Raw genomic sequence first — 14327 nt, forward strand, 5'->3', positions numbered from 1 at the left:
ACCCTCCCAAGTCAGCCAATTGCCCGCTGAGGTTGGCCAGGACAACCTCCAAGAGTCCTCCAGTGGGAGTCATACATTCAATGAAACAAATTTGAGAACAGCTCCAGAGGCCAAGCAGGCTGAATCTTTGCACAAAAGAACAACATTTCAGAGCAATTATTAATTATTATGAATAATTATTATTCCTCTTGAAACATTGTTTTTGCAGTTGACAATTGTAAAGAATGGTATTTGGATTCTGAACTTGAGCCATAACATTATCTGTAACATCATGCAGCCATTCCAAAACAGATTTCAGGCAAAAGAGTACTTTCACAAGTAGCAGGCATGCTTCATTCTCGGAATGTTTGTTCCAGATAGTCTTATATCAGAGTTTACTAAATGATTAGCTTCTGAAGTTCCTTTTAAGTGAATCCATACCCGGTTGCCAAAAAAATCTGGTTTGACAAAACACTGCCATCTTAGACACGGTCAAAACTGTCATCATCTCCAAGCTGCATTATCTGTCACTAAAGTAAATTCCATTAATGTGGACAGTGTTTAGAAATGCGAGGAAGGGCAATGAGGGGGAGGAAAGAGTGTGGGTGTGCGAGAGGAATGAAGGAGGTGTAGAGCACTGTACCAAATTTCCAGGAAGTGATGGGGAGGCATCGAAGAAGAGGGGGGTGCGAGAATGATAACGTGGTGAAACCAAGAGGAAAAGATGGATGATATGAGGAGGAGAAGGAGTTCAGCACAAAGAGAGAAGCTCAGTAAGATCACAAATGGTAAGCTTGACCTGGGAGCTGAGGTTTTCTTTCAGCAAAAATAAAATTCTACATTAAAAAAGTAATGCTTATCCTCACTACCACCACTGAGGGGTCACACCAGGCCAGCACCAAATAAAAAACAAAATACCATAGAAGAAAGATATGGTAAGATCAGATTATTCTTTTGCACTATCATGGACTCACTGACCCTCGCTGCACCTCAAAATCACTCATTTGCTCTGTTTTGATATTTCCACTGTCTGTGCATCTACCACCACTCCCCCTGTGTCCATCTGTTTCTCTTTATGTCTGCCTGATGCCCAGAATACACAGGACGAAGGCAGCCATAGAGGCCTTCAAAGACATCTGAGTAATTTCAACTCCAGAAAACCCACCCATGTGTTCTTTCTCTCCCTCCCATCTCGATATTGTTTCTCTCTTCCTCTCTCTCTGTAGAGCTTTCCTTTCTCTGTGTCTGTCTCTTCATCTCCTCTGCCTTTGTATATCTGCTGTCTTTCATGGCCTATCTCTTTCTCTCTATATTTCTATCCTGTTCCCTTCCAACCTTTACTCCCTTTCCTCGCCCGCCCTCTCTCGTCTGAACCTCGGGTACACCTGGCTGGTTGCTGAGGGCTGACACTTTAAAGACATTGGCTTCAGCTTCTGCTGCTAGCAGAATATCAATATCTGCTGTACACACACACACCCGCGCTCACACCACACACCACACACACACACACACACACACCTCTCCCTCCCACACATGTAGCAACATATAGCACACATGAAGGCACACACATATCCACAAACACCCTCCTCCATCCACAAACCACCTACTACCACCTTCTGACTCTTATGGAGCTGACATAAAGGGAGGCTGTATCTGCCATGACCGCCATACCAGCAAAAGAGGAACCTTGGGAGAGCTACAGTGGAGGGCACAATGAGTAAACACAACACATTTACCCCACTACTACTGCATTTTTTGTTACCACAAAGCACTTTTTTCTTTTCAAATAACATGTCCTGCATGAGTACATTACATCAGAAGAATTTTAAGCAGCTAACTGTAAGCCCTTTAAGACCTCATCCCTGCTTGTGCATGTGTGCATGTACAGAAACACACACACACTCACTTACCTTCCCACAACAAACCTCTCTACCTTGCTCTCTTTCTCTATGTCTCTGTAGCCCCCCCCCCCCCCCCCCCCCCCCCCCCCCCCCCCCCACACACACACACTTTGTTGATTTACATGTGGACGTCTCTCCATCAAAGCTAGATTGCTCTCACTCAGTGTTGCCTGGCATGGATCTCTTAGCGCCTGGGAGTAATACCGCACGGCAGATTGACTCAAGAGGCAATCACATGATTCTCACTGTCTGTTTAAATTGTTTTGTCTATCTCTGTCTGGGTAAATAGCGATTTGAAATTTCACACCATGAGTGCATGTTTTTAGCAGTGAAAAAACAGTTTGAAGATATCTGGGTGGATTAACGGCTTAATTTTCTTTCTTTGTATTTATAGAAAATATTCTGTCAATGTTGGCCTAAAAATAGCTAAACTTTTTGGGAATTCTCACCAGTTTATGCATCTGTTGTGTTTACTCATTGTGAGTTAAGCTTTGATAGCTTGTTGAAAGTCACAGGGGACGAATTCAGCTTTTCACCACTATAAAATTTGCATAACGTTGGCCTGACACCTAGTGGATACAGTAATGTTGGTCTGAAAGGGGTATCAGCAAGACCCTGAAGATTTCTCATCTCCATCTGTTTTCTTAAAATCCACAATCCTACCCTTGATTCAGATGCAATATGACATCAGTTAACTGCTCTAAGAGCTGTCTACGCCGGCAAATTAAGTACAGTATAATAGTCCATCCACACCTTGAATGTTTCAGTTGAAGTGATGTTTAATCCACATGTCAAAATAGTACTGAACACCTGAGCCAGAGCCATATCAGCTCAGTGAGTCTGTAAACAACTCCCAGTCACCACTTACAAGAAAAAATCAATACTCACTAACAGTGAAAATTAAGCTGTACAGAAGAATTGCCATATAATATTAAAGTTATAATCTTTAAGATTTTCATTAGATGAAACCAAGTTTTCAAACTATTCACAGATAGCATTTGTCATATTTTATACATTAGATGTATTTACACTCAGAAATTTCCTCTCTATAACTACTTTGCATTGCAGTGCACTGTCAGTGGCTAAGTTCGCCATTCCTGTGCTAGATTCAAGTGCTATGCAAATGCTCAAGATATTCACAAGAAACAATGCGTGCATGTACTGGATGAAATTTCTCCAGACAGTGACCAGTGCATCCACACATTGCATGTAATTTGTGCATGTTTCACATAATGACATTCTGTAGTCTGAAAGAGCAGCTTTTCATTTTGAAAAGAGATATATTTGCGTACATGCAAGCTGTGTGAGTTGCTCATCTTCTTCTTCTGTTGTATTCTGATGTATATAGCATGTTTCCCCGCTGGCCCTGGTGATTAATAAACATGTAATTTCAAATTGAACTTGTATGACTTGGATGTTCTTATCATTACCACCACAGGTAGTAACCACAGGTGTTGCCAAATCAACCAGAACTGTAATCTTAGGGATGCTTTACTACAATATGGTTCAACTCAGAGTGTTATATTGACCTTGTATAGCTAAGATAATACATCTCCATTAGCAATGGGAGAATCATTAATAATATTTTCTCATGAAAAAATCAGCCCTGGCTAGTTTTCTTTGACTCTGCAGTGGAAACAAGGCTTGTTTGAGCTGTAAGTCTCTGCAAGCTTAGTCAAGCGCGGAATCGCTTCCCCGGCGCCAGGACAAGATATCTAAACAGACAAGACAAAGTGACAAACCACTATACTTCAGACCAAGCCTCAGATTTACCACAGAACAAAAAAGAGATTCAGGAAGAAACTTATAATTGAGGTATGGAAACTAGCACCATACTGAGTCAAACAGAAAACACAATAGTTTTTTGTGTGGGCAGGATAAAGTGCCGATAATCTCAAGAGTCATGATTGTGTGCATGATAACTGATTGTTTTTAACTCTTCCGTGATGGGCTGTGGAATACTACTGACCAGCTCTGACACAAAGGGTCTCATTCACTTTCACATTGATCGAAGAAAAAAGGCCTTAAATGAGCAAACACAGATGAAAGGGACTCATTTTCTGGGCTAGTACAGGGATTAGTTCATAGTTCATGCATAGCCAATACTCTTAAGCCCATGTATCACAAATCCTTTTAAATAATAAATACCGCTCACAAATTGGGATCGTATAAGTAATAAAAACACAAGGGCTTCATATACAAAACAAAATATTACCTTCAGTTGTGCGCTGAGTAGAGCGCAATCAAATGAAGTCAAGTGCAGAATAGAAAATAGACTCAATGTGAACTGACTGTCCATGTTGCTTCCATATAGTCTTTTATTGGACCAAGGAGAACTGTCTGCCCTTCACACACACACACACAATTCTAATCAGTTAAATCTAAAACCCATGGGTATAGGCTCTATTAGGCCATGTGCTTATGAGCACATAATCATTTAGTGATGAAGACACAGCACCCAGCGGTGGGTGGCAACAGTAATGCTGCGGCATGAAAATGCACTGCTGCAAGCTGTGTGCCAAAGCCTTAACTTTTAATATACGTTGTTGCCTAAAGGCAGACATTAATGAGTCCTTTTTGTCAAGGTGAAGGAACAGAGATAGCACACAATGTGCTTAACTTTAAAGGATGCAATCACAGCTTTGACTGTGAGAGTGTGGGTTATAAAATTATACCGCAGTCTTCTGGGTAAACAAGTTAAGCTTTTGCCCTTGACTATACAGATTGATGAGATACTTTTAATGTCAGTATCATGCATAAAGAGCAGATATTCATTCTTGACATTTTGTTGTATGATACAGTCAGGATTGTCCTGTAAGTATAACAACTAATTACCTTACAATGTAGCTAGTCTGTTTACTGTGTATTTTACTTTGAAATAACCCCCTGACTACACACTAAAAAGTAAAATATGACAGAGTTCATTAAAAACGCTCGGTTTTCCACAACTGTCAAAATGACTTATTGTAGACACAAACACTAGATGGTGCTGTTTGGTTTTGACTGCTTTCCACTGCTTTCAGACTGGTGTGAATATTGTAACCTCAGTTGTCAATACCACATTTTGTGTTTTCAGTCTGCCTTGATTTATTGTAAATTTTATTTATTTACTGCTCTTCATGCAATCACATAGTTTTTCTTTGCTTGCATTAGCTGTAGTGCAGCCCACAAACAACAAAATGACAAACTGTCCATATAGATGGCTTGTAAGCACAAGTAGTTTATGGTCTAAGCTAGTGATTTTGTTGTGCAATCCACATTGAACTGCACTCTAGTGGTTGTTGTGGTTCAAGCAGCTATTTATGTCTGATTTGCCGGGCTCTGTAAACAAGTCTGAGTACAAGAAAAACATGTCACATCACTATCTGTGATGCCCAAAAATGCGTTCTAGTTTTGTTGCTTTTATGCACCCACATTTGGGAGTCAGCCCAGAGAGATGGGATAATTTTCCAGCCTTAAGGAACGGGCACACAATCATATTGCCACCTTGTGGGATGTACTCCATGAAGGCTGGTACAATAGTAAATAAGCTTGGTCTGTTTCAAGGAGCATGAAACAAATGAGATAGAAATAAGCTTAACTAATGCAACCATTGGAAACCTAAGCTTTTTTTGTTGACGTAGTACATTTCTTTATGCTTAAAGGATGAATCCCATCTGTAAAAATGATGAAAAAAACATTTAGCAACTACATCACATGGCCAGAGTAGAACTATTCTCATTATTCTCCATCAACCCGAGCCTCTTGGTTAATCTGACCTTTACTAAATGTCAGTAATCAAGGCCAGTGTGTTTTACATGTGGTTGCTTCTTTTCCTCATATGCAGACTTGATCATATCTCTGTGTGCTACAGTAACCCAATCCTGTTTTTGTATCTCCGTGTTTTCAACCAGCCAGCCGGCAGTGCAAGCAGCCAACAAAATGAGTGTTATCAAGTATCAGTGCTGTTTTTACTGCTACAACCATGTGCCAGACAGAGACAGAGGTGATGGAGTGAATAGGAATGCAAGCTATAGAAAAGAAAGAAGAATCAGGGGGGAACACTGAAGTGAGTATGATATTAGAAGAAGAGGGAAAGAAAGAATGAGAGAAATAGAAAAAAGAAAGAGATTAAATGATAGAGACACACATAAACTGAGAAAGCACCCTAACATGTCACATGTGAGTCGTCAGCAGTGTTGCCAACGAGAGGCTCTATTTTTAGTGGAGGAATGTACACAGAGGCCTCGTGGAAAGAGACCATAACAACAAACAGTACGCAACACGCTCCTACAAAGAGACAGCCTCCTTTGGAACATACAGTCACACAGCATCAACACGAGAGAAAAGAGGAAGAAAGTGCAGAAAAATGTTGAGACATCAGATTGCTGCTGAGATCTGAGCGCTTTCAATACAGAGCGGGACCCCCAGAAAACATAAAGACAGAGAGGAGGAGCAGGTAAGAGATGTATTCCAGCAAGGCTCTTGCGCTGCCATGATCATTGAACTTGCTTTGTCTGATATTTGATGTTGGCATGGCGTTGAATAAGTATGATAAATATTAATCAAAGATAAGCTTGTTTTATACTGGGCTTACATGTTGCAGTACAATCACAAGTACAGACTGTGTATTATGTTGCTTTAAATGCAGACGAATACATTTTATTTAGTACATTTTGCAGTCATCTCAAATGCATGCGGCGGAGGGGGAACAAAGCTGCAGTCACATTCATTCAGTTTAAAAGCCAAAAGGAAAACAAAAACATTTTTGAGGCTCTACATAAAACGCCATCACACAACAGAAGCACCACTCGTTCCATGACAATGAATAACAACCACGCAGAAGAAATAGCTGTGCGTGATTTTCTGTAGTAACCTACTTAGATAACTAGTCTCCAAAATAATCGTACAGGCATACTGTAGGCCTTGTTCATAGAATGAGTGCTGCAGTGCTACATCTAAAGCCACATAACAAATTTGTGTATAATCTGAACAGGTTTTAAATTACTTGTGTATCTGTAAATTATACATTTAGGCTGTGATTTTGGGGAAAGCGTACCAAGATACATGGCGCAGGACTGTATTGAATGTAATGTAGTCTGGCTGTATGATAATGTGTTTGGATTTTGGTTTGTTTTGCTACCCTTGTCAATTCTGGGATTTTAATCAGTGTGGGAGATGATCAATTTGAAAATGTCTCATGAATGATAGTTGTACATCTCTTTCTATTGAAAACAAAATTCCACATTAGTAGCTACTAAACATTATTTTACAGCGAGCCCTCAAATGACACCAAGTGAACAACCACATAGCTAAAACGCTTGAATTAGAAATTGTGTTAAAGTACGTGACTGCAAATATTACAATAAACAACCAACAAATATAACAAGCCATGAAAATCACACGATTTGACAATGGCAACATGGTCTCTCTCCTCAGAATGGACCAACTTGCAGACAAAGTCTTCCACTACAAAGACAAGGAGCATTCCTCCAACCTGCTGCAGCAGCTCAACAGACTGAGGCAGGAGAACATCCTGACTGATGTGTCACTGTGTTCAGATAACACAGAGATAACGTGCCATCGTAATGTGCTGGTCTCCAGCAGCCCCTACTTCAGAGCCATGTTCTGCAACAACTTCTTGGAGAGACAACAGACCAAGATTTACTTGAAGGGCATCCCATCAGCCATTCTGAGCAGTATAATTGACTATGTTTACACAGGACTCATTAGTATCAGCATGGATATTGTACTGCCTCTGATGCAGGCGGCATCCATGTTGCAATATGGCAGCATTTTCGAGGCCTGCTCAAGCTTCCTTCAGGAGCAACTGAGCCCTGACAACTGTTTGAGCATGATAAGACTCGCTGAAATCATGAATTGTAACAGTCTGAGAGACAGAGCAAAGGAGATGGCAATGAAGAGCTTCTCTGATGTGTCAGCATCTGAGGATCTGTGTGAGCTCTCCTTACCTGAGCTCATGGAATACCTGGAGGATGATGGTCTTTGTGCGGAGGAGGAGCAGGTGTTTGAGACTCTTGTTGCTTGGATCCACCATGATCCTTTATCTAGGCGTGGTGCCATAAGTGACCTTTTCAAGAAAGTTCGCCTTCGCCACATCCATCCCACCTACCTCTTCCAATTCATTGCTAACGACCCTCTGATCCAGTCCTCGACCCTCTGCATCGAGCTCATAGAATCTGTGAGACGCCTGATGTTTTCTGTCAGCACAAAATACATAGGAGGGACAGTGGTTGACTTCAAATCTCTCTGGGTAGCACCAAGGCGTTACTCCTACCATGATATGTTGGTGGTGGTAGGAGGCAGAAAGAACAACGAGCAGACCTCAAGGGAGGCCCTCGTCTTTGATGAGAATAGCGAGAAGTGGCAGCGGCTCGCCAAGCTGCCCATTCGCCTGTATAAAGCCTCCTATGTCGCCCTTCACAGTGTCTTATATGTTATCGGAGGCCTGATCACAAACACAAAGTGCAGCCAAGTCAGTACGACTGTCTACACCCTCTCCCTCAAGACCAACCAGTGGCGGATGACAGAACCCATGCTGGAGCCACGTTTCGCCCACCAGAGTGTCTCCTACCTCCACTTCATCTTTGTCCTGGGCGGCATTGGGCCTGACAGACGACTGAAGAACAGTGTGGAGAGGTAAGGTGGACTGTAATTATCTACACGTACAGCATAAAACACACAAAGGTTGCGGATACTAACACATATCTCAATAATGCTACCAGGTACAACAGTATGTTCAACCAATGGGAGTCTATGGCACCCATGCCTGAGGCTGTGATGCACCCTGCAGTGGCTGCTACTAACCAGAGGATCTACGTGTTTGGTGGAGAGGATGCCATGCAGAACCCAGTCAGAATAATACAGGTAAGACACGATGTTCATCAATCCCTCCGACACTATTTTTGTTTTAATTAGTCTATCCATTCTCATTCATTCATTCACTGAATCTATTTCCCTTCTCCCCTGCTCCCCCTCCCCTTCTGTAGGTGTATCACATTGCCAGGAACATGTGGTCTAAGATGGACAACAGAACAGTGAAGAATGTGTCTGCTCCTGCTGCCGTAATGGATGACAAAATCTACATCATTGGAGGTAATAGCAGTGACAAAGGCTAATAATGAGAAATGAATCTATAAAGAGAACAAGAACCGTATTCATTTTGTTGTACTTCATTAATATTGATTTATTTCCTGATGAATCTGATTGTAGAGTTACATCACTGCATTCAGCTTGAGCCACTCATGCTGCCACTCTCAAATGAATGTCTCCCCTGTCACAGGATACACCAGGAGAATGATCGCATATGACACCAAAGCCAACCGGTTCATCAAGTGTGCCAACCTGAAGGAGAGGAGGATGCACCACTCGGCCACCGTTCTCAACAACAAACTCTACATTATTGGCGGACGTTATGTCAATGGCCACGACGTCATTGAGGACTCAGACAATTTTGAGTGCTATGACCCAAAGACAGACACTTGGACATCTAAGGGGACTCTGCCGTATAAACTGTTTGACCACGGCTCCTTGACTCTGACCTATGTCTCATAGACATGGGCAAAATCATAGCTGAGGTCAGTCAATTGTCATTCAAAAAGTATTCATGCAGAAATAATTACTAATTATAAATAGGGTGCTTTCATTTTGTAGCAGATCTCCACTGTTCAGGCTTTCATGAGGGATGGACTTGATACATACCTCAATAACTCAAATATTCAGGTGTATATAGAAGACTTTCGATACCTGTTACTTTCAATATTCCATGTCTTTTCTATGTTATTATTTAACAAGCAAACCCATGAAAACAATCTATCCTGCTGCACAGCCCCGTCTTAACCTGTCTGACTTCACCAAGGGTGAAAGTGCTGTTTTCGGCCTGCTCTAAATCATGAGATTTCACTTGTCATGTTTAAATCCAGAGGCTGTGTACTGTGTGGTGCAATTCAAAGCTATGCTCAGCTGTTAGGTCTGAATCTGCTGCTCTGTCTGGTGAACTTTGGGATCACTGTCTGTAGCTTCAATGCAAAATGATGAATACATTATTGTGATACCATTGTTACCAAATATTTCCATGCAGTGATGAAAAGGAATTTGTTTAAAATTTAGGATTATTCTATTTTTCTTATTTTTGAATTTTGTATTTTTTTCACAGCTTCTTGGCCAATTACCCTTGTATGATATAATGCACAACAAAGTCCTGTATCATCATATACATATCTACTGTATGCTGAAATAATAAAATTGTATATTTATTAGGATTCAATGCTACCATTTTTAAAGGGTTTCTGATGTTTTTCTGCTGCTTCTTCTGGTTTTAACTTAAATTGATTTTTACAATAAAAAGTCGATTCACATGTGGTCTCTCTCCATCTTTCTTCGGTATACTGTGTCTTCACAGTGTCAGTTGACAGCAAATGCAATCTGAGCAGCACGTGTCCTGTTTGTGTCATCATCATATGTTTGACCCAGCTCACGCTCCTGTCCACACAAGACCTTTACAAGCCCAGACAGGTTCCTGCCATCCACACAAGGGGGGCACAGAAAAGTATAGAGTATAGAAAAGGTATCCTTTTACAAAGAACAGCCTTAAATATCATTCACACACACACACACACACACACATTTAACTTATCCCAATTAAGACCAGTGGGGAGCCATTGTGCAGTCTGAGGTTCAAGCCAAATCCCCACAGACTGAGCTTATGCTGCCCACTAACAAAGCGCAGCGTAGTTCCCAGCATGCTGGGGCTGTACAGACATCATAACTTAGGTGACTAACGACACAGGTGGGACTTGAACCCACAATCCCACAGCTCCAGAGGCTGACGCCTTATTAGGCCACTGGGCAACAAAGAAACATTTCTCCCCGTCAGGGAATCGAACCCCAGTCTTCCATGTGACAGGGGGAGATACTGTCTACAATACTGACTAGGAGTGACAATAAACCTCAGCTGACTTTTTATGATTCTGTTTATATAGGAAGCACATGGCAATGAACCGGAAAATGGGAGACAGGCACAGTACTGCACATCAAAGCCAGATGTAGCTGCCTGTTTACCAAGCAAGACAGAACATCACCAATGATTTAGGTTAAGGTGGGGTATGTGATTTTAATTGTATACACATCTTTTTGTCAAATACAGTTGTCCGTTCAGTGAGTGTGCTGAAAAATAAATCATGTGTTTGTAACCAGCCCTGGCGCTTTAAATGGGAAAAGAACAAAGTGGTCGACCACACAACACTATTCCAACTATGATCTCTGTGTCTGGTAACATTGCCCAAGACTTGCCCAGGGACATTCACCTTATTTCCACGATATGCTGTTATTGTGATGTTTGCTATATGGCAGGAGAGTTGTGAGTACCTCTGTCTGGAGCTGGTGTGCTGGCTCTGGGGCCGTCTCGTCCTCTCTCCATGTAAGCTTCGCAGCTGCAACTGTAGCGAAAGTTTGCTAACCCACAACTTTGCTAACTTAGCTGTATTGTGGTATTTGTCATTGTATTGGATTTCTCCAGAATCACATATTTATTTTCAGAAATGGCATTTAGTGTTAATATGAAGAGATGTAGGTAATTCAGATCTCTGAAAAGAAATACACAATCTTCTTTTATGATCCCTCAAAGTAAGCAACAACAACTTTTGCTGTTTTATTTCCTTATCTAATGACGTGTATGAAATTAATTGTCCTTATGCACTTTATATATAGCTTTGGCAATATTTTTGCTATACATCCATGCCAATAAAGCTAATTTGAATTTGAAAACAGCTAAAGTGATTACACAATTTCATTCATCAATGACTTTCAGACATGAATGTCAGCCATTTCATGTGGAGTAAACATAATGTGACCAGGAGGTATTACACAGGAGTCTTATGTGAAACCAGAAGTCACTGGGTCAAATGTTTCAGTCGCTCACTGCCAGCGAATAGAGTCCAGGGGACAGTGGGTGGAGTGGGTGAGAAAGGGTTGGGGACTGGAAAAACTTTAGGTGATCTGATGCTATTTTGAGAAACAAACAAAGAGGGCAAATGTTACACCACGTGAGGCATGTGGTTCTGTCAGTTGCCATGCAAGCTGATAGATGTGAGAGACGACTAGAGAGAGTGAGAAACCAACGAGCAGGGTTTCACAACAGAGAATCTGAGTGAATGATGAAACTCAAACGGGAGGAGCAGCAACAGGTGTATATGTGAGTGGCTGTGTGTGTGTGTGTTTGTGATTAAGGTTTTTTTTTAGGGTCGAGCAGGACTGACCAGCTGTCCCGTCTGGTCACAACATCAACAAAAACAGGGATGATGGACAACGGAGAGAGAGGGAGAGCGATGATTCACTAATAACCTTTAAAATTGTTCTAATTTTATGCCTCGTGTGTCTCTGTGTCTAACATGCTAACATTTGCTACTTGGAACTAAACACAAAGTACAGCTGAGGCTGATGGGAAGTCAGGGGATCACCAAACTCATTAAGATACATACTCTTGAGAGCATGAATATCTATACAAACGTTTGTGGAAATCCATTATGTAGACGTTGAGATATTTCATATAAACAATAACTTGCTGGTAGTGCTGGTTATAAAGGCAGGGGATCACCTCAGTCAGTAGGATTCATCCTCGTGGGACCATGGACATCTGTACAAAGTGGGGTCAAAGTGCAGTTCTTACTAACCAGCATAGCGATCGCTAGAGCCACGCGGGTAGCATGGCTGAAAATTATGACTTTTTACGTTGTCTTGTGCGTAGGAGCCGCGTAAACCACTTTCCCTTCCTGCTAGCCGGATTAACCCTAAACAGAGCCCATCTGTGATTCGTTATTGTTTGTGATTCACTGATTAAACCAAACTGATAGAGCCAGTCAGTCATTCACCCACTGGCTGAGCACTTGCTGGGACTTTCCATGTCACCCTGTAGTTTGGCCTACTCTGAAAATAAACTTGATCAGAGTTCAGGGACTCACAACACCGTGCACATCCTGTATGCCCACTGTAGTTCACACAATACTTTTTTAGCCTTGAAGTTCCACTTTTCACACACACCCACAGTGGCTCTGCACTGTTCAACTATTTCAGAGTGGATCACTTCTGCAACGGCTGCAACTGTAAGTGATGATCAGATACACATGTTTTGAGACATTTGCATGTAGGGCAATAAAACAATAATGATAATTATTGTGATACAACTTTCCTCACTAAAAATATAACAAATGTTCAATAAGTGTTCAATAAATTTTTGATTTAATTCATTTGAATCACAAAGGAATTAGCACTTCATTTTTCTATTAAGATATTTATTTTGTTGAGGAAAAGAGACTGAAAAAAGATTTTATTTAATTTACTCATGCATATTTGTTGGAAAAAGATTTAACTGTTTTGAATGTTCTACCTCAGATATGTTAAGTGTTCCACTGTTTGGCCATCTGCAGTCCAAAAACCACATTGGCCACATCATCAAGCCTGGTCATGCTACACACACAGGATGTGTCCCAACACAAGCACTAGATGTGCTGAAACACTGCTGGCCTGCTGGTTCTTGGAAGACACTGTGCACCATGTGCTGCTGCTGTTTTGCAGACTGTATAGTGTATCATGAATTATGGACACCCAGAACCCCCTCAGTGCCCTCTCTCCCTCCTCTCACTGCAGACATGTGAGCATACATTCATTCACTCACATGGATACACACACACACACACACACACACACACACACACACACACACACACACAGACAATGAATACACAATGTTTTTCAGAATTTTGAGGAAGTGAACTTTACATCTTTACATCTGCAGTCACATGCATTAGTGACCAGACCAGAGTTTGTTTTAGGTGAGACATCACTTCACTTCCTCATTGATGCCTTTGTTATCATTCTTACTGTATATAAACAAATATAAAATCCATTAAGAAAACACTTCCTGATCTTTCACTACAATAATGGACATGAAAACAGGTGATTGGATGTGGAAGCACAAGATAAAGGCTATTATAGCCATAAACAAACATAGAAACTTTGCATTTGATACCCAAAAGCATCACAGATGAGTGTGTAAATATATCATGTGTTTAATTGAGTTGATAGGAGCTGACCCAGTGGCCGGGACAGACTTATTTAAACATTAATAGCACAGTCCAAAATAAACAAAATACCCATATCCAGTCTTCACAGATCAGTTGGTGCTGTTCTGGAAAAATACATAGTAACAAATGGTAATACAAAAATACAATGGTAACCCCCTATGCAGACACACGCAATCCACATTGCAACCCAATCTGTGGAGAAATCCAAAGGACAGCTTTATCTATTTATAATACTGGGGTGACTAAGAATCAGGGAACTTTACAGCCACGGCACTGTGAGGCTGAAATTGTTTTCTTTTCCTATATATTTCCTGTGATATACAGACAGTACTGAAAAGCTTGAGCCAAGCACTTCCTGAACAGTAAG

The 14327-nt window shown here is 41.2% G+C and overlaps 1 protein-coding gene across 2 annotated transcripts; it reads left to right on the plus strand.

Annotated features, from left to right (window-relative positions):
* Positions 1-5916: 5916 nt before the first annotated feature.
* On the plus strand, positions 5917-10237 carry LOC119897924 (kelch-like protein 38). Of its 2 annotated transcripts, XM_038711971.1 has the most exons (5): positions 5917-6318; positions 7299-8519; positions 8606-8747; positions 8870-8975; positions 9163-9434. In XM_038711971.1, the coding sequence occupies exons 2-5, from the start codon at positions 7300-7302 to the stop codon at positions 9432-9434; spliced, it is 1740 nt and encodes a 579-aa protein (XP_038567899.1). In that variant the 5' UTR covers positions 5917-6318; position 7299. The 2 variants fall into 2 exon arrangements, with proteins under 2 accessions (XP_038567899.1, XP_038567900.1); XM_038711972.1 differs by lacking the exon at positions 5917-6318 and having other exon boundaries at positions 7300-8519; positions 9163-10237.
* The last annotated feature ends 4090 nt before the right edge of the window (positions 10238-14327 follow it).

This window comes from Micropterus salmoides, unplaced genomic scaffold (assembly GCF_014851395.1).
Source record: "Micropterus salmoides isolate LMB-PRFRI ecotype aquatic unplaced genomic scaffold, ASM1485139v1 Ms_hic_scaffold_11, whole genome shotgun sequence".
Classification (NCBI taxonomy): domain Eukaryota; kingdom Metazoa; phylum Chordata; class Actinopteri; order Centrarchiformes; family Centrarchidae; genus Micropterus; species Micropterus salmoides.